Here is a 27,418-nt window from a genome sequence, read left to right on the forward strand (position 1 = left end):
GAAGCTGCTGGAGGATAGACACATGGTGCATTTCCGCCTTCCACCTGAGGATGCCCCACAGGTGCTCAATAGGTTTCAGGTCTGGAGACATACTTGGCCACTCCATCACCTTTCTCAGCAAGGCAGTTGTTATCTTGGTGTCATGTTTGGGATTGTTATTATGTTGGAAAATTGCCTTTCAGCACAGTTTCTAAAGAGAGGGCATCATGTTCTGCTTCAGAATATCACAGTAGATGTTGAAATCCATGTTTGCCCTTAATGAACTGCAGCTCCCCAGTTCCAGCAGCACTCATGCAGCCCCAGACCATGATGCTATCACCACCATGCTTGACTGTAGGCAAGACACAATTTTCTTGGGTCTTCTCACCAGGGTGCCGCCACACATGCTGGACACCATCTGAGCCAAACAAGTTTATTTTAGTCTCATCAGACTACAGGTCATGGTTCCAGTAATTCATGCTCTTGGACAGGTTGTTTTTATCTAACTGTTTGTGGGTTTTCTTGTGAGAACATTCAGAAGAGGCTTCCTTCTGGGACAACGGCCATGCAAACAGACTGTTGCAGTTTGCGCCGTATGGCCTGAGCACTGACAAGCGGACCTTCTGCTTCTGCAACCTCTAAAGCAATGCTGGCAGCACTCATGCATCTGTGTTTTGAAGCCAGTTTCTGCACGTGATGGACAGCAAGAGGACTCAACTTCTTTGATGGCTCCTTGAGAGGTCTGTTCAGCGTGGAAGGCGTCTTGAAAAACCTCTGTATGACTCTGGGCACTGTACTGTAACACTTTTTCATGATGTTACATATCTTCTTATAGCATAGGCCATCTTTGTGGAGAGCAACCATTCTCATTTTCAAATCCTCAGAGAATCTTTTTTATGAAATGCCATGTTGAACATCCAGTGGTCATTTTGAGAAAATTGGACTCAAAACACCAAATTTTTACTGCTGAAATACGAGACACACAAATTTGCATGGTCCTGTCAAGCAGACAGAAACATGAACATGATGAATAGGACATGTGGCTTTGCATGGATACACGACGTACAGCTGTTATCATTTAGGGTGTAGTCACTTTTGTTGGCAGTTATTTAGACAATAATGGCTGTATGTTGAGTTATTTTTAGAGGACAGGACAGTAAATCTGTACTGCTATACAAGCTGCACATTGACTAAAATATATCCAAGTTTCATTTCTATAGTACTGTCCCTTGAGAAGATATACTAAAACGTTTGATGAAACGTGAGAGGTATACACACTTTTGTGAGATACTGTATGTTGAAAAAAAAAAGACATTCATTTATTTATTCATTCATTAATTCATTCATTTTTCTTCAGTAACCACTTTCTCCTAGTAATGTTTTGAGTGCATTCAGAGCCTGCAAATATGCACACATTTACATACCATTCACACCTACAACCAAATTTAGCACAATCAATCTGTTTTTGGAAGGTGGGAGGAAACTTTAGAACCCAGGTATGTCATGTAAAAACAGGGACCCTAGCGCAACCTAAAAACGATTGTTCAAAATATAGACAAGATTAAATCAATCATCCTGCCACTGTAAATCTTACAGGAGATAATAGAAGACAGTACCGGTGCTGTTCAGAACAATTCTGAACAAAGTTGTTAGACTTTGAGATGTCACAAATGTCTAATATGATATTTACACATCTACAGCACATTGGGTTACACACAAACCCCTTGGTTTTACAGATGACTGACATTAAAAATATAGAGTGCCGTGTTTTTACAGCCAAAATGAAAGACGAATTTGATGAAGTGATGGCTAGTGACCACCTGTTGCTGAGAATAAAAAAATCATAAAAAATATGACCCTGTAGTTCTAAAGTCTTTTAAAGGATTCCCCCTATGGGCTGTTTTTCGATATACTGCTGAAATAGAGAAATATTTCATCAGATCGTTCATGACTGCTCAAGAAGTGGGAGAACAAAAAAAAAAAGATTTGTCAGAAACTATACAAACATGCTCCATCTTTCCCTCTCTGTCTCTCACAGACTTTCACAAGCTGTCTAAACATGACAATTGTCTCGGAGTGGTGGTGCACGTCAACAACAACAACAACAACAACAACAAAACGCTGTCCTAATATTAAACCCAGATGGTGGGTTTGAACACATTCAAATTATTCATGACACTTCGTGGTCCAATTGGTAAACACGCTCACGTTCATTAGTCACTACAATTTACAGCCAAGCCAACACCAGCGTGCACAAATTAGTTGTTACAATCTGAACAGCAACAAGCAAAAACACGAGCAAATTAGTCATAAGTATCAACTGTGCATTTTGGCACTGATCATAATAGATGATATTCATATGACTGCATCACTCATATAAACCCCCCAAAAAGCACCGTAAAGTTTGGGCCAGAACTATACGAGTCTACGTGTGCATGCTGTGATCATTCATCATAGTTATAGCATATAAGATGACTTAAGATATACTACAGCAATGTTACAGCCTTAAATCTGTTTTACCAGTCATTAGTGATTACATTTTCTATTTGGACAGCAGTATTACAAGATCTTAGCATGGTAGATATTTAGTATTACGTTTTAAAATGCTAACTTGCCCTAGGTAGATACACCATACAGTAAAAACAAATAAAAAAATCTTACATGGAAACCTTCAGGATGGACGATTTGGTAACAGTGACAAGCTGTTTTGTTCGCAATAGTAATTTTACCTGTAAGAAAACAAAAAAGGTTGATGGCTGATGCAGGAGTGACTGTTTATAGTGGTTATAACACGAAAGGTAACAGGAACTAACTTTTTACATAGATGTTCCACAATATTACATTTAATTATAAACTGATTAAAAAAGAATTGGTATGGTAATGGCAATTATTGGTAAATGCTTTGAAATAAAACAAGTCAGGCATTCTTTCATAACAAAATTATCAACCTTCTAGTGATAATAGCTACTACACTTTAAGTCACCGCATGTTGTCCTTAAATGGTTTTTTCCAACTGCATCCCTGTTCATGTTTCATTTCTTAAATAGTGCAATACCTTGTACTTGCTATCCAGCAGAGACAGCTGATATGGTCTTATATAATTTAGAATACCCCAGATAATAGTGCAAACAGGGAGCCATTGAATCTCTTTCAGCGGTTGCCTTGAAATGACTAGAGCAAGGCCGTGTTATAAATGTATTTTCGCACTGTGAAGGTTGTACACAGTCGGTGTGTCTGCTGGCCAATTCTGAACCGAGCTGAGTGAGTGGAAACTGTTGAATTGTCTGCTGCTGGGTTCACAGTGGCCAGCGTAATAGCACTTGAACATTGTTGAACTACATCCACTGCTCTCGAACATATATACCACGCTTTAGTTTGTCTTTTTTTGTCTTTTTTTTTCCCATTTATACATATATCTTGAAGTTGCAATTGATTACACATCACACAAAACCACATATACAATAGGTAACACATTGGTGTTGCCAGTCGTGTACTTTAAGTTTTATATGAATGTGCAGGAAGAAATTGAGTGTATCTGTTTGTAAACTTCCAAATACTTAACAGTTTACGGACAGCCTTGATAATTGTTCAACCAACCATACTCTAATTCCATAAGTGCTATTTAATCAGCAGTTTAGACAAAGTGGATATTGTTTGGGTCTGGTAGGAATAGTTTTCCTTATACACAAAGCTTTTGCATCGACTCTGTTGACCAACAGAAGACCCTGCTGTTAAATGTGTAGAGAGAATCAGGACACTGCACATGGTCATTTGGGTTTGGGAGGGTTGATGGGCCTAGTGAGAAGGACTGAGAAGCTGGGCTCTAACCGCCACAGACAGGGGAGAGAAAGTCTGCAGTAATGGGGAGGCCGACAGATGCTCCAGTTTCCTTGACAGGAATGGAGGTCAAGTGGAGGTTTATGTGAAAGGAACACAGGCAGAGCAGGAGGGAAAGCAAAGGAGCACATTATGACTTTAACTAGTGGATTGGGAGGACAAGAGAAGCAGTGCAGTTCTTTTAAGTCAAAACACAGTAAAGAAACCAAAGAGAATGTGACATTACTGCTTTCTTTATGTGACACAGCTCTCACTTTCATTTTCCATCTTTGTGTAGCCATTTGTTATGTGCTTTTCCTACGGCAAACTCATCAGAGGCCATATTTGAGTCTTTTCGTGCTGTTTTTTCTAACAATTTTTTTTTCCCACCTAGGTTAGTCAAAACCTTTTCACCATACACCTTTGCCTAGTACCTTCCTCCCTGCACACCTGCATTTTATTAGGCTGCTATGGGGCACTACTTTTTATTATTATTTACTACCACTCACTGAATATTGCTGCTACATTTCTCTTCAGAGTAAATCGTTTACAGACAGTTGTTTGCACTGGGTCTCCCATACAATTTCACATTATGTCTCTGTTTGTTTACTGAATTCTTTTGCACTCACTTCACAAAGTCTCACACAGCTCTACTGCAGCTCCTTATGCCAAGTCGCTTGGTCATTTATGAGGGCTGTGAAGAGGCTCTAAGTGGGGCAGCTGCTTAAAGATACACAGGGGCACATCACCGAAGTATGGCGTTTACTCTTTGGCCAAAAGTATGTGGGCACCTGACTATCATGGCCTTATGTGGTGATTCAAAAAAAAAAAAGTGTTTAAGCGTTAAGAATTCAGTGACCCAAAGATGATACAGCATGAATATTCCCCTGTACTTTGAACTGTGATAAATAAATCTGTGTAAAAGTGTTGTATATGGATTAACTTTAATTTGGATATTGAACAAGGCCTTTTCCATCCAATATCAGTGACCCTAATTCTTTTGTGGCTGAATGGGTGAAAATCCATCAAACTGGAATCTGGAAAGGGATGTTCAACAAGCATATATCAACCAATAATAAAGCAGAACACAACAACCCTAAACATGTTAAATTATTACATTAATATTTGCTGCATCAAAGTATATATATATATATATATATATATATATATATATATATATATATATATATATATATATATATATATATATATATATATATTCACAATTATTTCAAGATTTCTCAGATATAAACTTCTCTCAGGCAGAATCTGCTGAGGTACAAAGAATGTTTTGTAATGTTCTGTTTAGATGGCAAGCAAACAAGAATTTATACAATAAAGGAATACTGTTTACAGAGCAACCCAAGATAAACTGGGTAAGGCAATGACTGGGTAAAACAGTTAATGAACATCTTTGGTTGTATTGTATTATAACAAACAGTTTTAATAATACTAATGGCTTGTATGTGTGGTACATGCCATGCTTCTCATTTTACGCAACCCTGTGTGGTGCAATGCCTCTAGAAGCTTTTTCTTTCCTTTTGTGCCAGTTGAGACTGGCCAAATAGAGTGCAAATGTAGAGCTTTGGCTGCAGCTTGACAGTAGGTCACATGATGTAAACTGACTGATGGCTGCCAGTATGCTTTACACTAATTCACTTTCAATAAAGACTTGCTGTTAGGGCCATGCTGTATTCAAAGCCGAACACTTGGGGTGAAAAGGGAATGCATTCTTGATGAGATGACAGTCTAGCTCAGAGAATCATGTACACACATTAACACCTAGGGGCAATTTAGCACAGCCAGTCCATCTACTAACAAGTCTTTGAGAGGTGAAAGGAAACCAGAAACTCTGCACACGCATCAACGTGAACTCCGGATTAAACTGTATGGTGGCAACAGGATCGTTGTGCCCCTGAGGACCTTCTACTTATAGTTGGAATATTAGCAATTGAAGCATAAACTCTTGATAAGTGCCCTATACAAAACTTTCCAAAGACAGCTGTGATGCTGGGAGCTGGAATAGAGCAATGAGTTGGAAGACCTAGGGTTCTCAACACACATTTAGAAAGCCCTGTTTTATGCTATTGGTATTTCCTGAGGCAAAGTGAGAGGGAGAGTACTCTGAGAGTGTTCCCTAGAGATTTAGAGTGGTGTCATAGCCTGGGAATGTGAAGAAAATGCAAGAGCATGTCAGGCAATAGTGGATTGTCAGAGCAATAAGTGCAGTCATGTTACAAAGCTGGCACCATCAGTGTTTCAGGCGCTTGACACAGTGACAAGTGTTTTCGGTTGTCGAGTTCAAAAAACTGTTTTGTCTCGCTGATGCTGTATTGCCTTCTCAATTAAATAAAAATCAGCCAATATTAGACAAATTATTTAACAAATGATTAGAAATCACAATTAATCAAGAAAGGCACTGACTAAAAGTCTTCTCTAATGCCATTGTGATTAAAAGGTATTATTTAAAACAGTGGTTCTTCAAAAGCTTATAAATGCATAATGCAGAAGAAAACCCTGTGTGGCATAATCAACCTGATTCAACTTGATCTTACATTGTCAACGTTCCCATTAACGGTAAGCAGTGAGCCGAATGCCTGCGGAGCATTCACCATCTTAAGGGTCATAAGAATGCATTCCTAAGACTATGCTGGAATCCAGATAACATGATGAGAGCATGGGCACTGTAGAAACTGAATCTTAAATATCTATTTATGGTAACAAATATTTCCCTCTGTTTTATAGTGAAAAGACTTTAATTTCCTTGAAACAGCAATACTGTGCTTGAGTTAGAATGCTTAGCTATGGGTAGAATGATGAGAGGAGTGCAATTAATATTTTTTTTACAGTGACTCACTAATCACTAAATATAAATAAAAACACCAAAGCTAATGTTTTTCCTATTTAAACGTGTTAAAGATTTAACGCTCACTGACCTGTCAGTCACCTTTCCAATTATTTGTGCTGATAAGTACTAAAAACTTCAGCAACAGTTGTTATTTTTCTCTCTCTTTTTTTTTTTGTTTGACTTTTTTTATTTTTTACATAAATTGGTTACTTTTTTATTTATTAAAAATGTGTACGAAAGGATAATTTGGCCTAAGTTTTTCTTTTGAGGGTATGTTTTCTTGTACAGCCAGCTTACAGACCTTAGCTTTTGGTTAACAAAATTATGCTAAATCACTTAAAATAAAGGGCCTTGTGGTCAGGGGTTAATAATGGCCATAACCTTAAAATTGAAGTGTATATTATCAGCTTGTACAGTGACGCCTGTCAGGTCAGTTCTCATGGTGATGGATTACTTTGACACATACTGCCTATCTATACATTGCTGTAGACTATGTACACCCCTTAAATGTAACGGTATTCTCTAATGTGGCCTCTTTTGCCATATTAATGCTCCCTGCTTTATTGCAAAAATTATTCAGGTACCGTTTAAGGACTCTGACAATGTGCTCAAGGTGTTGACTTGTTCTACAAAGTTTCCAGACCTTTAGCCGATTGAGCATCTGTGGGATGCTGGAAAGGCAGTCTGACCCATGGAAGCCCCAGTTCACAACTAAACATCTTGGTGTGAGATACTACAGAACACCTTCTGAGATCAATGTGTCAAATGGCTTTAGTTGGCTGGCTTTAGGCATCATATTCTGATAAGAAGATTAGAAGTGATAGAAGGCATTGATTCTGCGAGAACACAGGGTGGGTACTGAACATCAGCGGCTCTCTCGGGAGACTCGGTACGCTGTGCATGAATAAATAAAACCTTGTCAGAAGTGTGTTCTCACCAGCTGGAGACAATTGTCACCATGTGTGTTATGCCTCTGATAGAAAGCTTAGTGATGCAATTTGTGCAAGTTCTGAGGAATCTCACCCGATTTTCGGAGCCTTAATATGTGAAAGCCTGCAGAAAATGGTTCAGTGGTGCGGCCCAGTGTGCTCTCAAACAGGTGGATTAAATAAGATTAACCAAATTTAAACTCACAGAGTCGTGCTGAAGAAAACTCTTCTGCTTACATGATGGAGTTTCATATGGAGGCACTGAAGACAATAAAGCAGTGTTGGATGTAATTTTTGTTCTTTCATTGTATGACGTGTGAGGGGTTTTATCATATATATTACAATCATTTCAATCAGTGTTTTTTGTGTGTGTGTGTGTGTGTGTGTGTGTGTGTGTGTGTGTGTGTGTGTGTGTGCGCGCGCGAGAAAGCTATAATTTCACATCGAAAGCGATGACATCATGCCAATTGCCAAATGCCAAGCTCTTGATTAGAAACCAATTTTTTTTTTTTTTTTTTTTTTTTTATAAAACGGCAGCAAATTAAACAAAAGCACACAAATCAAATCTATAAAACATGACAGGAAACCAACAAAGCTGTCGCAACGAATGCAAAAACATTTTACAGTACACACTCTGCACAGTCGTGGGTAAATGCTGGCACTGCGTCTGTACACTGCGGGAAAAGAAGAAAGATAAGCAGCCCCCCACCACCCCGCCCCCCCTCGACCGACGGTGCACATCAGTCGGAGTCCGACCAGCCGACGAATCGTGGCATGATTTCTGTCTTTCCGCGCTCTCGTTAGTGCTGCTATCACGGTCTGGATCGCAGGCGGAACGCAGCAGCGCGAGGGGGGGGGAGAGAGAAAGAAAGCAAACCGTGCGCAGGATGACGCGCACTTTCACGACGATCTGGTGAGGACAGTGGAAGGAAAAGTGAGCGCAAAGCGCCTGAGTGACGCGGTGCTCCGCGGGGACGCGGTGTCCGTTTGAGCAGATGTTCGTCTCGCCGCTGCTCGCGCAAGGATGTTGTCTCATGCGGGAGGGGGGTGTGGGGGGAGGAGTGACGGGAGTGAGTGAGTGGAGCAAGAGGATCCTCACATGCACACACACACACACACACACACGGTCAGAGCGGTCCTCGCCTGATCACTACCAACGCACCTTTTTATCCCCCTCACCTGAGATGTTCAGTGCAAGAGAGGATTATCCATAGCCTTTAGGTTGCAAAATAAACGATGGCGCAATCAATGCATGCATTATCTTATTACTGGCCGTGTCATGGTGAGATTTCTTTCCAGCTTCCTATAGTTGTTTTTTAAGCATCCAAAGCAGGCACTGAAATGCGTAAATGCGCAAGACAGGCCAGGCTGGAGATGTACTAGTGTACAGTCTAGAGAGGCGAGTTTCTGCTCGCTGGGGTTAATTCAGGTGACAGCTACAAAAGCAATGAACAAATGTACCTGAAGCAAAGTACCGAGAGAGCTTAATCAGTGAAGGATCTGCAATACAAGGAGAAGTGCAGCTTTAAGCTCCTTAAACTTTTAACCCTGGGCGCCGCTTACCTCCACACTTGTCCCATCTGCAGGATGTGGATGAGCGTCTGCCAGACCCAGACGGAGATGCGGCAGCACCTGCCGCGGCCGTGGGAACCCGCTGTGGCTCTCCGGCTGCTCAGCCCTTCCACGGAGCCCAAGCCTCCTCCCGTGTAATCCTGCACGAACCACCTGAAGCTCAGTATCTGCACGAGCACGGACGGCACGAGCACGAAGAAGAGCGTGAGCCCGAACCAGAGGTAGTCCTGCTTGGCGTAGTAGTCTGCCGCCAGCCACAGGTCAGTGCCCACGTCCCAGAAGAAGACGAGCAACGCCAGCACGATCCACAGGCAGTCGAGCCAGAGGCGCTCCTCCCGCGCCGGCCGCGCGCCCTCGCGCCCCTTGCCCAGCAGGTAGTGCAGGCATGCGCTCCGGCAGCCCCAGTAGCACGAGGACGTGTTGCAGCAGTGGCAGATGTGCAGCGAGCTGCCCTCCCGCGTGTAGTCCCCGCCGCAGCCGCCGCCCGTCGCCTCGTCCAGGTTGTGCAGCTGGGCAAAGCCGGTGGCCGTGGCGAGCCCCCGACCGTCAGATTTCGCTGCCATCTTGCTCTCCCGAACGCCCGCCTCCGGCTTCCGCGGCTTGTGACGTCACTTCCCCGACACCTGTCTTGCGCGAGCGCGCCTAACGAGGTAGCCATCTAGGTCCGGGGTGACCGTGGCGCAGCGTCGACCAGTGCCAGCTCTCTGCACCGCCGCGTTCTGACACAGCTCAGGCTGGGCATTTTCTTCCCCACAGCTGGAGCTAAGCCTGATTTATGGCCTGAGATGCCCCACGACGCACCTGGTATATGGCTTTGATGTGAACACAGGTTGGTGAATAAACTCCAAGCCCAATTTACACCACCCACCCAAATAAAAGCCCCCGAGGTGATGGCAAGACGCAGCGCCCTCACCTACGTAAGTGTCCCTGCCGCGATGCACAGCGAGCGCCCGGTCTGCTCCCTGAGACGCAGGACACGAATGGTACCACTGCTTTTTCAATCGAGGTCCCTTAAACCAAGACGCGGTTCCCTGCTCATTGATGATGCCACCTAGTGATACGCTATAAACCACAAAACTATGTGTGTGTGCGTGTGTGTATGGAGGGGGCGCTCTCTGAATGATGTAATGCCGTAGTGAGCACGCCGTTCGTATTTGTGTTAACCCTTTACCGATATAAAAATGTAATCAAGAGGTTTGTGATCACCTGCATGCGCTCAAACAAGAACATGCTCACACACTTTGCAACCATTTTCTTATTCTCTTTCCACAGATAATAGTTGTGTCTTGTATACAGATTTCTGATCTATTCTGGATATCGGTCTGTTCCTCCTGCGCGCGCGCGTGTGCGTGTGTGTGTGCGTGCGTGTGTTATAATAGTGAGGTGGTGAATCAGCTGTTTAACACAGAGAAGCTGAGCTGGCCGTGGTGCTGAAGTCCCGCAGTGACTCATAAGAACAAGAAGGGGGAAGTATGTCGATGGATAATCGGATCAGATCTCTGTGCGTTATGAGCATGAGGAACCATGTGGAGCACTTTTGGTGCCAAATCCTTGCTTCATTCATGATGAGTGGCGTAATCAGCTGTCTATCTATCGGACGCATGCACATAGAGAGAGAGAGAGAGAGAGAGAGAGAGAGAGAGAGAGAGAGAGAGAGAGAGAGAGAGAGAGAGAGAGAGAGCATTGTGATGCTGAAATATTGCATGCAATTAGGGACAAAGTTACATGCACATGAATGGATTATTTTGCACTGACATGTTCTGACACCTTTTATAGCCAGCATTAGCTTTTTTTTTTTTTTTTTTTTCAACAGTTTGTGCTCCAGTAGATCTTCTGTGGGATCAGAGAAGATGAACTAACCTTTGCTCCCCACATGCATCAAAAGCCTTGGGTGCCCATGACCCTGTTGCCTTTCTTGAATATTATCTGTTTAATTAATGTGTAAGCTGTGTTTCAAACTACATATTAATGTGATGATCATTAGCACCAGTTTTGTATAACTGGATAATCATACACCTGAAACCTATCTTACAAAATCCCTGACTTTGTGCAAGTTGCAAGTTTAAGAATTTAAAAACAAAAGGGTAGTCACACCAAATATTGATTAGATGTATTTTCTTTTTTTTTTTGCTTACTTTGCATTTTGTAAATTGATACAAATATACTATATATAATATCATTTATTTATTTTTTTACTTTACAGCATTTTTCACAATTGCCTAAAACTGTTGCATAGCACTGTATGTGCGAGTGTGATAGGAATAAGAGATGAGAGAGAAAGAGAGAGGGAGAGAGAGACAGACCCCAGATTAGGTTACAATGTGTTATTTATTCTCTGATTACAAGACAAGACATGCTCTCTGTTTCCCAATACGGCAGCCAACAACACTGTAATGTTGTCCATCCCTCTTTCTCGGCCTCATAATTCTCAAACACCTGTGCCTCCACCAGGGAGACATTAGCTGGATTAAGACCATATAACTGTTACATTGCAGAGACCAGATTCATCCATCTGACTGTCAGTAGCCTTACACCAAGTCTAATCGTAAATGCCATACAGTAATAAGCTGAACTGCAGCAGTCTTTTATTAATGAGTCTGTTGATACTGCCTAAAGATCACCGGACCCTAAATCTACTGGCCAATGGTTAATTAATATCTGTAATCAGTGTGTTTTTTGTGAGTGGTTTCCTCCATAATTTATTGTTAAACATGTTTTTGGAATATAGGAATATAAAAAAAATTAATGTTTAGGCTAATTAGCACACAATATCAAAGCATAATGGAAATATTGCATAAAAGCAGGATGAAGGGGCTGTATGCAATGGTCTGCAGTGCAAGAAGTTGCTGAGAACTGCATTACAATAGAACGGTTTAATGGATACATGTGCTCACTCTGTCAGTGTCAGCTGGAGGCTTTTTTATGTGTTTCGCAGCAAAAAAAAATCTCATGAAGATGTTTGACTGGAAACGTTATCTGGGAACAACCAGCATTTTTGGGTCATTTCAGTGATGAGGGCCTATCAGAGCACCGAGTCAGCAATGCCGCATGCATGAGATGAACAGTGTCGGTTCATCGCGGTGAGTCGGTTCATCACTTGTCAAATCATTCTGGCACTGTTTCACGGCTTTTTGGCTTTTAATCAGCCAGACCTGTCAGATTTCAATGACATACACAAAGAGAAGAATATTACAAAATGCTTTCAAAGAGCCAGCCACATCAACCAATATTGGATCTCTGCACTGTCACACTTTTGTGTAGGCAACTGATATTCCATGACCTGAGCTGATCCAGTTCCCGTCTGTCTCTTCTGCATCCCACCTCCGCTGACATCAACCCAGCTACATCCGCTAAAATATCAGTTCTTAGTCAGGAAAATCTGTTTCCCTACCAAACGCCATACATTTTTAATGAGAGCAAATGGATCCACATATTTTTGGAGGAGTGTTGGATTCGTGACACACATGTAACTTAAGCTAAATAATGCAATGTGTGTAATCGCAGCTGGCTCCCTCGAGGCTCCAGATGCTTCTATCGTTGCAATCAACAGGACGCTTTGGCACTTATCAAATCCTGATTCGAGATGCACCAGACAACTAGACGAGTCTATAGACCATATTTAGGATTGCATATACTATTATAAATATTGATATGATAAATAATAATGAGTTTTATTACAATAATATTTTTCTCTCAAATGTTTAGTCAGACTTTTTGTTATTCAATTAAATTATTTAGAAATACAGACATTTCCCTAAATACACATGCATTTAAAGTCCTGCTATTTTTCTGTAATATAAGTATTGCATGCGTGCATTCGTGTGTGTGTATGTTTGTGTTTGTGTGTGTGTGTGTGTGTGTGTGTGTGAGAGAGAGAGAGAGAGAGAGAAAGAGAGAGAGAGAGAGAGAGAGAGAGAGAGAGAGAGAGAGAAAGAAAATCCAGTCCCTTTGTATTAAGTAGTTCGAATGGCTTGCAGAAAAAAAACCTGGTACACAGTCTGCCTGTGAGCACCCGAATGCTTTAGTACCTTTTTCCAGACAGCCGAAGAGTGAAAACTGTGTTTGAGGGATGTGTGTGATCAGCCACAATGCTTTTGGCCTTGCAGATGCAGGGTGTTGTGCAAGGGAAGAGATGGATTTGCTTGAACTCATCCTATAAGCCTTACTCTAGCTCTGATCTATAACTCCTTATCTAATCCAGGAGAAGCCACTGAACAACACACACACACACACACACACACACAAACACACACAGATATCTGCACATCATGGACTTGTGATCCTGCAAAGGAGGGGGGATTGGGCAAAAGTGATTCCGCTCCAGGCCAATAGGGGGAAATGTAACGTTTACCCAGTCTGTTAGCCACTCTGTAATAATCACACAAAAAAGCTAAAAGAAAAAAAAAACAAAACAGGAAAAGGAGTCAGGTGGATGAGGCGTAAGGAACATTTACTGCTATGTTTTATCTCGTATTAATCTGTGAACTGGGTTTGTCAGCATTGTGCAGCCTGTTTCCTGCTTTGCTGTAGTACAGGAACTCATGTCTCATGCCGCTGTTTTGTGTTTATTGCATTCACGAAACAAATACTTAATCGCTAGCAAGCTAACAGGATGCACTACATTTATTGACAAATAGAATTGCATAAACAATATTAAATACCTGTGGTTTTTTTTTTTCTGCTCTCTGTCATAACTCGTGTAAACATTTTTATTCATTTGCAATTCACTGTAATTGTAGCCAGCCACAGGCCCTGTGTCTTCTGGTTCACATAATGGAGACTTTTCTGTACAAGACGTGGTCTAATGAATACAAACAGGAGCCAGGAGTGTTTTAGGAACGTAAATGTGGTTGTTCTTTAGTTTGTGGTTCATATGATGTCAGATGATTTTTTTTTTTTTATTGGACAAAATGACAACAAAAAGATTAATTTCACTTAGAGGTCTGAAATGTCTTTGTAACAGCAAAAGTTCTACACAATAGTAAAAGAGTCAAATACAGTTTTCTACTCAATTCCCTTTGATTCACCAGGAAATGACTCTGTATTTGGCAATTCAGATATAATGACACAATTTAGATTAATGAGGAAGTGATATGACATTTTATAATCCCCTTTCAATCAGCTACATTAACAACTGATTGGGAAGTGTGATCCATTTTTACCCAAATAAATAAATATCTCTTATATACATCTTTTATTTACTGCACAGAATTTTCCTCTTTCCTGTGGGATGAATAAAGGTATATCTTATCTTAAAGTTGTTTAAACACTATTAAATGCCTGTGGGTTCCCTCCAGCTTTTCAACATGATGCGTAAGTTTTAATTTTCCTCTTTATTAATTTATAATTCATTGTAATTGTAGCCGACCACATGCAGAGTAGACATAATAGAGACTTGCCTTTACAAGAAATGGTCTAAAGAGTCCAAACAGGAGCCAGCATTGTTTTGAGAAAGTAAATGTGTGGTTTTGATCATATGATGGCAGATAATTTTCATGACCATGATTTTACATTTCTGCTGCTGAACTTTGAAATGTGTTTGGTCAGAAAGGGTCGATTTCTGTAACGGCAATATTCCGCATAACAGTAGAGGAGTCGAGCTCAAACCTTCAAAATTATTCCTTTAGATTTACAAAGAAATGATCAGATATTTGGGCGTTCAGCTTTAATGACAATTTAGATTTATGAGGAAGTGATATGTGATGATCCCCTTTGAATCAGCTGCGTTACTAACTGTTTTGGAATCGTGATTCATTTGATTTACAGTGAATTTGTAAAATTCAGTTTTTGGAATACTTCAGTTTAGTATCCTCCGATTAATACGTGATCATCTTGGCAATTTTATAACGTAAAGAAGGACTATTTTCAGTAAATCACCTGCTGGCCTAGCTGGACGTTAAACATTTTTTCTCACCCCAAAAATTGTCTTTTGTGATTCCTAGTCATTTATGATCACTAATTGACTTTTGATGTTTGTCTTGTGCAAATGTAACACATCGTAAGGCTAATGTGCACTTTATTTATTAAACTTTATAATGTAGAATCACAGGCATTGTTCTTCTTATAACATTGTTCTTTCTTTCTTTCTTTCTTTCTTTCTTTCTTTCTTTCTTTCTTTCTTTCTTTCTTTCTTTCTTTCTTTCTTTTTATTCCGCCTCTACATTTTGCTTTCTGCTCACTAGTGGCAGTGCTCCCTGCTCTTCTTTGAGAGCCGTACTGTATTCGTCCCATCACCACACTTTTCCCAAGGCACAGAATGGAGTTTGCAGAGTTGATAAAGACCCCCCGGGTGGATGGTGTGGTCCTGCACCGGCCCTTTCTCCCCACCGTGGAAGGAACTCTGTGTTTAACCGGCCACCATCTCATTCTGTCCTCACGCCAAGACAACACTGAGGAGCTCTGGCTGCTCCATGCCAACATTGACGCTATTGAGAAGAGGTAGGTTTACTGTACACCAGCTGAACCCAGGGTTTATAGTGTGCAGGTTTCCTTGCTCTCAAAAATAATTTTTTTAAGAAAAGGTCAGTGAACTGTTCAAGTACAGGGGGAACATTATGTTATACGGTGCTGTTATGAGTGGATTTTCTATGAAATAGATAAATGTCTAAAAACAGAATTACAGCACACCTGATTGACATCGTTGCCACAGGAGAAAGTCTATCATCAAGTAGCAATGAGGATTACTGTTAAAAGGGAAAAAAGTGCAGTTGTCAATGGAAAAACATCTCTAAAGGGAATAACACTCACCGCTGAGATGATAAAGTAGTTTTCCTGCGTAGAACCGACAGAGAAGATATTGTAAATTTTTCATTTAACATTTGGAGCCTAATAAAATGTCGGCTTGTATCACAAATGTCAGGGGGGGAAAAGAAATGCAATATTAACCACCATGTCAATTGGTGAGATACCTGTCTCACTTGCACTTATATGTCTGGTAAGAAATCATTCCTCCGATTGCACGCGTACGCAAGGTTTACACACAGAACAAATGAATTCCAAGGGCTTTTTTATGTGTGTGAGAGCAGAAAACTGTGTATCATGTGTGACACCAGCTTTCTAGGATCAGAACTCACTGGGGTGTATCTGTAAAATGATGGTGCGTGGGGTCTGATTATTGTTGCTTTTTGGTAACAGATTATGAAACCTCGTCCTGTATTAAGCGTCAAGCCGGAAACGAAAACCCGATTTTGAAACACTTTGTTTTTATTTACCCTCTTAGGTTTGTCGGCTCTCTCGGCTCAATTATCGTGAAATGCAAGGACCTGAGGATTATTCAGTTGGACATACCCGGCATGGAGGAGTGTCTCAACATCGCGAACTCCATTGAAGTGTGTTGTTTTTTTTTGTTGTTGTTGTTGTTGTTGTTGTGTTTTTCTTATGTAAATCTTTTTCCGGATTAATGTTTAAATATGTACCCATATGCAAACTCAGCTCAGACTGATTATTTATTAACCACATGGTTTAGGATCATGCACTCCTTTTACCATTTCACAGCACAACATTTTTACACTTTCTGTATTTGGTTTAGTTTGAATGGTTTCAGAAACATATATACTGCAACACTTACATTCTCAAAAAATAACTGATCGGAATGTGTCAATTAATCCTGATATTAAAATATAGGACGTAAAATATGTTCTATTAGTAACAAAAATGTGGCTGGGCGGATTATATGGCTGAAGCTACACTTATTGTCAATCTTTAAAACAGTCAGTACTTTTTTTTGTGTTTTTTATTTCTTTTTTTGTGGATGTTTCACATTGTCAAATAATTTTCCTATAAGCACATGCCTGTAATTTATTCCTTTTTTCATTGGAAAAGGTTTATGATTCAATATTAATACTGTTGTTTATTATATTTTTTTTTTTAAGAAATGAGAATTTTTTGCAAGCTTGTGTAAGTATCGTACAGTGTGTTATACGGCATGTTATACCCGGAGCTTAATAAGTAACCCAACAATTTTTATTTCTCATTCATGCTTGAGATGCCTGGTGTGTAACTGTTAAAACATATTGAAATGAAAAAAATCAGAACCTCAGATCTTATGTCATCTTTTTGTTCAGGCATTGTCAACACTCGATTCAGCCTCCCTGATGTATCCTTTTTTCTATCGGCCCATGTTTGAGATCATCGACGATGGGTGGCAGTTGTTTTCACCAGAAGAGGCCTTCAGAGATCTAGAATCGATGGTATAGCATCCCTTTGGATTACAGTGTTTATTGGTGTTCCTAGAAGTTTGCAGACTGCTGCTGAGTGTGTTTTGTTTATTGTTCTTCGACAGACGGACGAGTGGAGACTTAGTGAAGTGAATAAAGATTTCATTGTTTGCTCCTCCTACCCTTCGTTGGTGGCTGTACCCAAGGAAATAGATGATGACACACTGTGCAAAGCTGCCACGTTTCGCCACGGCGGACGCTTCCCGGTGCTCAGCTACTACCACAAGAAGAACGGCATGGTCAGCTGTTTGCTTCGGGCAGACTTGTGTGTGTAATTGTGATATGTTGATGCTGATTAGTCATGTACTTCCTGTCTGTGTCTTCAGGTGATGATGCGAGCAGGGCAGCCTCTGACTGGCACAAATGGACGCCGCTGTAAGGAAGATGAGAAGTTGATCAACGCTACGCTCCGTGCAGGGAAACGTGGCTACATCATCGACACGCGCACTGCTGCTGTAGCACAGCAGGCTAAGGCCCGTGGAGGCGGATATGAACTGGAGGCAAACTACCCACAGTGGAGGAGAATCAACAAGGCTGTAGAGAGGTGATTTATGTCAAAATCTTATCTTTTATACAAATCGAGACTAAAAAAAAATACAACAAAACAAAATAAAACAAACAAACTTGTTTTTAGGTTTTAGGGCTACGTCAGAGATTTATATGAGATTCAGTGTTAACTTGTTCACCCAGTTGCAGACTTTTTTAGATCTGAAATAGCTTGCACTGTATGCTGAAACCGTTGTTGCGATGTCTGTAATCTTTCACAGGTCGAATTTTCTACAGGAGAGCTTGATAAAGCTGGTGGAGGCGTGTAATGACCACTCGAACAGCATGGACCGCTGGCTTAGCAAACTGGAGGCCTCCAACTGGCAGAGTCATGTTAAAGAGATCCTCACCACTGCTTGCCTGGCTGCTCAGTGCATTGATAGGTCAGCATTTAACAGCCTTCTTCATTCTCTGCGTTTGAATTCCCTGTGCTCTGTCTCATCTCTGCTTTCTCAGCCTTGGACAGATGTGCTCTTCAACCCTCCGAATCATTCCAGAAGATAGCTGTGTGTGTAACTAGTTTACAGCTGTGTTAATTACTGTTTTCTCACTGGCGGTTCCTTTCTGAGCTAATTAAAGATCGTTTGCTTGCTTCATGCTCCCATTGTTGCAAAGCCCATTTGGGTAATAATGGTTAGCTAGTGTCTAGCCTGCAATCATCATTAAGTTCATAAACACTTGTACTGCTGTGTCTCATGCTGCTGTTGGTGAACAGCTCATTAATGTACTTTTGTGCTGCTGTGTCTTTGAATACGGAGTCTTTCTGCGCTTGACTTTGAACCGATTTCTCACGATGCTAGATTTATCAATTTTTGCACGACATTGCTATGAGCAAATTCGAACATTGTTTGTGGTGTCAGAGAACGATACAGGCATAAAGCAATAATGCACTAAAAGTTGTGATTTATAACGCAGCCGTGGCAAACACTTCGTTCTGATAGGCTGGCAGGGGTACAATCATTTCTTATTGCATTGCATCTGAAGTAAATCTGGTTAAAGTGTAAGAGCTGAATATCAGCCCTCCACGTACTATATACCATGTAGACTTTTTTGATATGTAACCTTCTATCACATGGCATTGTCATTTAAAAGTGTGTCAGAACTGAAGACTAATGTTACATGAAGTAAATAATGGATTTGCTTATAAGGACATTGAATTATATTTTAAGTGAAAATATGTATTTTTTTAAAGGAAAAGGGCATGTTCTAGCTATTCAACAGCAGTATCTGGTGGATTTATACAGCATTATGATTTTTTTTTTTACTATTTAATTGTATTATGAATATTAAAGCCTTCAAAAATGTTTTATTCAGGTAGTGAGAACTTTGTAAAAAATGTATACCCAAGTTTATTGACGTTTTTTGTTCTGTTTTCTCCTCCTGGTTTTGTGAATTCAGAGAAGGTGCATCTGTGCTCGTCCATGGAACAGAAGGCACTGACTCCACACTGCAGGTCACTTCTCTAGCCCAGATCATTTTGGATACAGGCTGCAGGACAATTCGGGGCTTCCAGGCTCTCATAGAGCGTGAATGGCTGCAGGTAAGAGACACTGCTGTGGACAATTAGGGGTTGGAAATTTTTTCCAAATTTTTGTCATCAGGTTTTTGGTCTAGGCCCACTGTAGCCTCAGATTCATGTTCATGGCTGTCTGGACAGGACTCCAATGTTCTTGTCCATCAGCCTCAAGGTCCGACAGGGACATCCTGGAAGCCTTTCTACTCACCATGGTTGTAAATAGTGCTTGAGTTACCATAGTTCAAACCTTTTGGCCATTCTTTTAAACAGGCTTAAAGGAAAAATATTCTCACCCACAAAATAATTTCTGCAATATTATGGTTCAACTAAAGCTGTCCAAATGAGTTAATTATGCGTTAACGCAAATTCATTTTAACAGCACAAATTTTATAACATTTTATTATTTTTAGAATGCATTTAATGCAGCAGATATATAAAAAAAAATTATTATAATATATTCCACCGAAACTTTTCTTTTAGTCATTGAACACTTGTTTAACTGATGTGAGTCTCAAATCAAGCACAAAAATCCGCAACACACATCCGGCAATTAAAACCATCCATGTGGAAATGTAGCAAAAGATCCGTTCATTGTACTGGTAATTTCGGCAATTTAAAACACCATAATTGCTTCAAAACATTTTAAAAAACTGTTTTCACGAGCTGCCCTGTCATCTGAAATTGGAAACAGTAATGTAAAACTTGTCTGTTTGAGCAACTGGCTGGTGCAAAGAAAGAGAAGTAATGGGAAGTATGTTCTTTTTTCTATGTGGTTAATAGGCATGAACAAGATTTTTGAAAAACATGTCGACCGTCTTTGAATCATGTCTAATGTTCTTTATTCTCTATGCTGAGTTTGGTTTTATTATTAAACATACATGCACATAAAGCATAAAGTAAAGTATTTTTATCAATGACCATGTTGATCAGAGTATTAAAAACATAAAGTAATATTTAAGGTACATTTAGAACAGATAAAAAAAATGTGAGGCAATCATGCGATTGATTGCGAATAAATATTTGAATCGGTTGACTGCCCTTGTTGAAACTCTATAGATTGTTGTTTATGAAAAAAAAAGTACTTTTTTTTTTTAATCTATATTTATACACTATCACCTATGTGCATACGACAGGGTGCCGAGAGAGGGGTTGTGGTATTGTATCAGGTGTGTCAGAGAAGCATGTGCGGATGGTGCAGGACATGTATGAGGACAGTCTGACAGCAGTGAAGTGTGCAGTAGGAACGACAGACTGGTTCAAGGTGAAGGTTGGACTGCATCAAGTATCGGCTCTGAGCCCTTTCCTGTTTGCAGTGGTGATTGACAGGTTGACGACGAGGTCAGACAGGAGTCTCCCTGGACTATGATGTTTGCGGATGATATTGTGATTTGTGGTGAGAGCTGGGAGCAGGTTGAGAAGAGCAGGGAGAGGTGGAGGTACGCACTGGAGAGAAGGGGAATGAAAGTCAGTAGGAGTAAGACAGAGTACATGTGTGTGAATAAGAGGGAGGGCAGTGGAGTGGTGCGGTTGCAGGGAGAAGAGGTGGAGAAGGTGGAGGAGTTCAGGTACCTGGGGTCAACAGTGCAGGAGAGTGTGTTAGAGAAGTGAAGAAAAGAGTGCAGGCAGGGTGGAGTGGGTGGAGAAGAGTGACAGGAGTGATTTGTAAAAGAAGGGTATCTGCAAAAGTGAAAGGGAAAGTTTATAGGACTGTGGGGAGACCTGTGATGTGCAGAGCATTGAGTAAAAGACAGGAGGTGGAGCTGGAGGTAGCAGAGCTGAAGATTTTGAGCTTTCGTTGGGAGTGATGAGGGACATGTTTGGACATGTGCAGAGGAGGGACATGGGGTATATCGGTAGAAGAATGCTAAAGATGGAGCCACAAGGAAGGAGGAAAAGAGAAAGGCCATGGAGGAGGTTTATGGATGTGGTGAAGGGAAACATGCAGGAAGTTGGGTTGAAAGAGGCAGATGTAGATGACAGAGGGGTATGGAGACAGAAGATTCGCTGTGGCGACCCCTAATGGGAGAAGCCGAAAGAAGAAGAAGAAGAATGTACACATTTTCGCCTATAAAATAGTCCCCTTGCACAGCAATACAGCACTCCTAGCGTTCCTGACACTTCTGTAATGTGTTCTGGAATTCTTCTTTTCGAAGCGTGTGAAGCACCTTCTGTGATTTGCGCTGGATCTCGGCAGCGGTGTCAAAACGGCGAGCTTTGAGCTGGATCTTCATCTTCGGGAAGAAGGTGAAGTCAGCAAGATCCCAATCTGTCGAGTAGGGTGGATGCAGAAGTGAAATCAGAATAGCAGACATGGTAACGCATGTGATCAGAATAGCACCAATTGCACAGCTCCAGGTGTACAGAGGACAGTGTGTTTTTTCTTTCACACTGACTTATGAAAGTTGGATGCTTCCTGTGACTGAGCATGCAGCCTTGCGCCATCTGTTGGCGTGTTACAAAACTAGTCTTGAAACCTTTTGATACCACCTCATATTTTATCTGACTGTCTTTTTTTGTTTTTGTGTGCAGGCAGGTCACCCGTTCCAGCAGCGCTGCACCCAGTCTGCGTATTCCAACGGGAAGCCGAGGAGTGAAGCGCCTGTGTTCTTGCTCTTCCTGGACTGTGTGTGGCAGATCCTACGCCAGTTTCCTTGCTCCTTCCAATTTAATGAACACTTTCTGGTCACTTTGTTTGAACACACCTACGCCTCGCAGTTTGGCACTTTTCTGGGAAACAGCGCAGCCGAGAGGTTCGGAGATTCATTTCTGCGTACCTGCTTTAACTTTTGCTGATGAAATTAAATAGTTATTTCTTTTCTTGTAAAAATGATAAGATTATTTTCCACACAAACCCATGAATTGTAGCTTTCATTGAATCTTGCCATACCTGATAGTCGACCAGTAGCACATCAGACTATAAACTAATTTCTTATTGCCTTTATTTAATGTCTGGTTTTAGGAAAAGTGCTGTCACTAAATGCATGTTGTCATATTTTTTTAAATGTAATTATGCATCAGCTTCCTAAGGAATTCTAACAAGTGGATTGTGTCTTTTTATCTATTGATGAAACTGAAATTCTCCAAATAGACAGATGGATAGATATAATAGTATAACCACTGTATTCAATGCATATTGAAAAAATTTTATTACAATGATGGCTCTATGAATACATACAATGTAATTTGTTGTGACAGGGTAAAGTTGGAGCTCTGTCAAAAGACTGTGTCCCTGTGGTCCTGGATGAACAGGCCCCAGGAGTTGGAGCGCTTCCTTAACCCTCTATATGAGGCCAACAGTCTTGTGATCTGGCCATCTGTAGCTCCACAGAGTCTGCTGCTGTGGGAGGGTAAGAACATGCACTTAATCTTGGCGTAATCTTTTGACACTCTTACCCATTACATCTTATTTCTTTCTGTTTACTTATGTTCTATGTCTGTAATCCTCTCTGTTGGGTTCTGTTTGGTGTCTCTGTTTTTGCTTTTTTATTTTTTGTTTATTTTTTTGGCCTTTTTTGTACTCTCACCTGGCTTCATTTACCGTATTTTCCGGAATATTAAGCGCACCCATATATAAGCCGCACCCACTGAATTTGACAGATTTTTATACTGAACATAAATAAGCCGCACCTGTCTATAAGCCTACATTGAAACTAATGAACTTTACACAGGCTTCAATGAGAGACAGTGTCTGTTACACGGCTTGTATCTAAACAGTAGCCGACCAAGAAAGTCACTGTTCACTGTCTTCCTCCTTCCTTTCACAACTATTTCTCTCGGAAGTTTATCTTTTGGCATCGTCATGCGTTTAAAAATCACCATCGGTGAAGCTTTTCTCCTGATGACATGCAGCTCAGAACACGGGTGAAGTGTGTGTTTTCATGCCCGGTTGTTTTCAGCGTGATGAATGATTTGCATTTCCTGTAGACAGTCCGAGTGAGCGGCAGGTCAAACATCAGAGGAACATCATCCATATTTATGATGTGGTGCGGCCCGATTCAGTGGGAGCGCATCTGATTTAATATAAAGAGTTTCATTGGTTCGCCTGAACCCTTTCGGAAATTTCATTGGTCTAATGTTATGGGGCTCAGTTTTTTGTCTTGAAGTTTGTGAAACCGGTAAAAACCCAGGAAAAATCCATAAATTAGCCGCTTCGTTGTTTAAGCCGCGGGGTTCAAAGCGTGGGAAAAAAGTAGCGCCTTATAGTCCGGAAAATACGGTAACTGCTCTATACTGTAGCACTGATAGCTTTAATTTGACCATTAATCTAATTTTCTTTTTCTACCCCATACTTCCTCCTTGCTGAAGCTAGGCATTTTCATTGCTATTTTTACATCACATGAGTACAGTTCTTGTTTTTAATGCTGAAAGCTTAATCAGTTGTGTATGGTTTGGGTTTCAATAACTTCTGATCTCACAGATTTTCACATTCAACAGTTACTAGAGTTTCCTTTTAGAGATTTAGAATAGTGAGATAAAAAAAAAAAGCATCCTGTGTCTGGCAGATTTTTGGAGTATGACTAGACAAGTTCTTGGACAGCTGAAGACTGGCAAAACCTGGTTTGTTCAATCTTATCAGTGCAACCCTTCATTTGCTCATCTTCTAATGGCTTCCAACCTCCAGCATCATAATGCATCATGTTGCAAACAAAAAAAAATCTCAAATGGGTTTCATGAGCATGGCAATAAGCGGTGTTGCTAAATGACCTTTTTTTCCTAAATTCCTGAACTGAAGAATTGAGGCTATTTTGAGAGCAAAATCTATCCTGTATAAATATAGTGTTCTTAATAAAGTGCACAGTAAGAATATATGATTTTGTGTTCTTTTGTCTAACCATTAGGTGGCAGCAGTGTACTTGGGATTTTCTTAGTCCAATTAAACAAGATAAGACATACCGTTTGGAAAATTGATTTCTGATCTGGAAATGCTTGTTTGTGTTTGAATGTGCCTTCTGTAAGTCATTTTGTAGATTCTTTACTGTAGGCCATTGTGACTGAAAGCAGATCTTCATGAACAGGGGCAACTATGGGCTGGTTTCAGAATGTCAGAATTCCTGTGTTAAATGTATTCACGTTAAGCATTTTTTAATCGACTGATTTTACCTTGCTGCTGACCTTGTTTTAGGTCATTTCTGAATGAACTATAACTTTATATTTCATGCACCAAGGTCACCATGTATTTGAGTGTGACTGGTTTCTGAGAATGTAAACCTGCAAGATTTGTAAAAAAAATCATGAACTGTGACTACTAAGTTATACATTATGGGGCGTTTCCCTCTTATGAAATTGTTACTGTTAATGATGGCACTGTTTCAAAAGCAGGGTAACATTAGGTTGTTTATATGGCAGCAGGACTGGGGGCTAACGAAGTGCTGGCTCGAACTGGTTCTGTATAACGTAATGTAACATTACCACATGCCTTAAAGCCCACGGCAAACTGTACAGCAGTGCTTACTGTAGTTCTTAAAAAGAACAACTACTTATAGAACCTTTTTATAGCCTGTACGTTTATGACAAAAATAATAAAAGTTGCTGAATGAGCTTAAATAAGGCTTCGAGAAACAATAGCACTCCTTTGTGTATACACTTTTAAAAACTGATCTAAAAGTGACAATTGTGGACTAATGGATCCATTGATTTGTGTAAAGAATTACATCATTTAAGCCTTTAAATCATTGGTTTTAGAGGTGTGTGTGTGTGTGTGTGTGTGTGTGTGTGTGTGTGTGTGTGTGTGTGTGTGTGTGAGTGAGAGAGAGAGAGAGAGAGAGAGAGAGAGAGAGAGAGAGAGAGAGAGAGAGAGAGAGAGAGAATTTTCCCCTCTCTTTACTGGTCACCGAGTTCAACGGTTCCTAAAACTACTCAGCATGTGAAGAGGAGGCTACCTAACACCTCTCTAAATAGCAATCATAAACACAGGGCTGATGATATTATATGACCATTTGATAATTGGAATATTTGAAAGTGTTCATGCACCTGGTCTCTTTGCCTGGCTGGAAAAGTAACTGAAACTGTATTAGCATGATGGGACTGCTGACGTGCAGGCAGCACTGACATTTTGATATGTGATCCAACCTGTGTGACATGCTGCCACCCTTTCCATGTAGCGAGGTTCAGCTTTGCTGCTAGAGCATCATGTAATTCCATTACTTTTTGAAATCTATTGGTCTCTGCTAAGGTTTCTGAATGCTTAATATGGTTTTTTTTTTTTTCTTGTAAGACCTTTAGAAGAATACAGGAAATAATGCTGATGCATTAATTTTTTTGTTCCCTAATAAAGGAGTGTTCCTACGCTGGAATCGCTCAAGCAAATGTCTGGACGATGCATACGAGGAGATGGTCCATATTATCGAATACAATAAGGAGCTACAGAATAAAGTGAACAGCCTCCGGAGACAGCTTGCTCAACTAGAGACTGAGGACGGCCCTCTACAGAGTCCGTAGATATGCATCTTGATCTTACTGATAAAATCTGAACGGAGCCATTTAGAGTTTTGGGGGTTCCTATTCAGCACTACTGAAATTTATTCTGACCCATTCATGCATGCATGTATGTAGACACGTGTACACACTGACACGCATCAGTCAAAGTCAGACACTATCTATGTGTAGAGGGTTTTTCTTTCTTTCTTTCCAATTTATCCTCTCATTTTTCTCTCTCAAAGTTCTCTTCGCCCTTCACTCAGTGCCAATTCAGGTGCTTACACACTCCTGGAGAAAATCTTTGACATGATTAAACATATTTGTAGCTGTTTAGCTACTTTTACACACTAAGTTGATCGACTTGTACACGTGAAGGTGGTTGGATGTGAGCAGCTGTAACCAAGTTTGCAGTTCTTTTTTTTTTTTTTTCACACAGAAATGGAGGCTTTGGTCAGTGTTTCCCAAAAGCAATTTGCTTAAAAAAATGATGTAATAAGGGAAATGCTAAATGCTTTAGTTAGAGAAGTAGTAACTGTACTGTTAAAAAAAAAAATCCTGTGGCTTTTGCACACTTTGTTTCAAAGTGCCATGATTTCCTGCAGCACATATACATGTGCTTATCACAAAAACAAACAAAAAAAACCTGAAAATTCCTGTCAATGTGGGTAAATTTAAGACATTCAACACAGAGTTTGACGGCACTTTACATGCTGTTGTCATCATTTCTGTTTTTCTTAAAAAGCCTTCTTACCAAGCAAACATGTAGACATTCCTTGATGTTGCAATGGTTCTCACACACACACACACACACACACACACACCTCTAAAATCAATACTTAGTTACAAGTCCCTTGTGTCTGTGAACAGTACTGTGTCTGTGCTGTAGATGCTGCACGTTAAAAAGCTATTGTTTGTGGTGGTGTTGGTGAATAAGACTTTCACATTTGATTACAGATAATGGTTTGAAGGTTTCTGGCTTTACCACTTTACCACAAAGTTAACACTTTATTTGTATAATTAGGCCATATTGCTTATCATTTGGTGAGTATTGTGTGCCACACCCACATGAGTGTTGTCTGGGTTGTTCACAGAATTCATGCTGATTTGTCTTGCTTTAAGGGATGTGAAGTGTCATGCGTTCAGTGGCAACAGTTTAGAGTTTATTTGGATGTGTGTTGTACTGTATATATTCACAGTTTGACAGAAAAAGCATGTTTGGGTTAATGTTTTTTTTTTTTTTTTTTTTTTTTTTTATGAATATATAAAACTTTCCTCTGTGCAATTCTTTCCTGAGAAAGTAAACATGCTTTTTTTTTTTTTTGTACCTAATTTCATTGATTTGTATTTTAGCGATCAAGTGCATCACATGTTCATGTACATTATCTTTGTTTCATTTTTTGGGCATTAAAATGTTCTGTTGGTGCATAACCTGATTGAACAAACTCTTAATAAAGTTATATCGTGGTATTACATGTGTAGTGTCTTTTAGTGTCAATGTGGCACAAGCATTCTTAAGGAATTTCTCAAGGTCATTATATAACATGGGGAAACAATGGAATTAACAGCTAACATGTAAGAA

The 27,418-nt window shown here is 40.4% G+C and overlaps 2 protein-coding genes across 4 annotated transcripts in view; one reads left to right on the top strand and one right to left on the bottom strand.

Annotated features, from left to right (window-relative positions):
* Positions 1-9,707, bottom strand: part of xkr6b (XK, Kell blood group complex subunit-related family, member 6b) — a gene marked incomplete at its 5' end in the record, with an annotated part of 43,349 nt that extends 33,642 nt beyond the window's left edge. The window contains one exon of the mRNA XM_083561970.1: positions 9,136-9,707. Within this exon, the coding sequence (XP_083418096.1) occupies positions 9,136-9,707 (572 nt within the window). The remainder of the gene's footprint in view (positions 1-9,135) is intronic.
* A 130-nt stretch (positions 9,708-9,837) lies between these two features.
* Positions 9,838-27,306, top strand: mtmr9 (myotubularin related protein 9). Of its 3 annotated transcripts, none has more exons than XM_083561979.1 (11): positions 9,838-9,973; positions 15,327-15,582; positions 16,364-16,472; positions 17,208-17,333; positions 17,426-17,599; positions 17,687-17,904; positions 18,128-18,289; positions 19,305-19,446; positions 21,952-22,172; positions 22,618-22,769; positions 25,697-27,306. In XM_083561979.1, the coding sequence occupies exons 2-11, from the start codon at positions 15,401-15,403 to the stop codon at positions 25,858-25,860; spliced, it is 1,650 nt and encodes a 549-aa protein (XP_083418105.1). In that variant the 5' UTR covers positions 9,838-9,973; positions 15,327-15,400; the 3' UTR covers positions 25,861-27,306. The 3 variants fall into 3 exon arrangements, with proteins under 3 accessions (XP_083418105.1, XP_083418103.1, XP_083418104.1); XM_083561977.1 differs by lacking the exon at positions 9,838-9,973 and adding an exon at positions 13,443-13,583; XM_083561978.1 differs by lacking the exon at positions 9,838-9,973 and adding an exon at positions 13,558-14,457.
* Positions 27,307-27,418: the final 112 nt, after the last annotated feature.

The sequence above is a fragment of the Silurus aristotelis genome (assembly GCF_946808225.1).
Source record: "Silurus aristotelis genome assembly, chromosome: 15".
Classification (NCBI taxonomy): Eukaryota; Metazoa; Chordata; class Actinopteri; order Siluriformes; family Siluridae; genus Silurus; species Silurus aristotelis.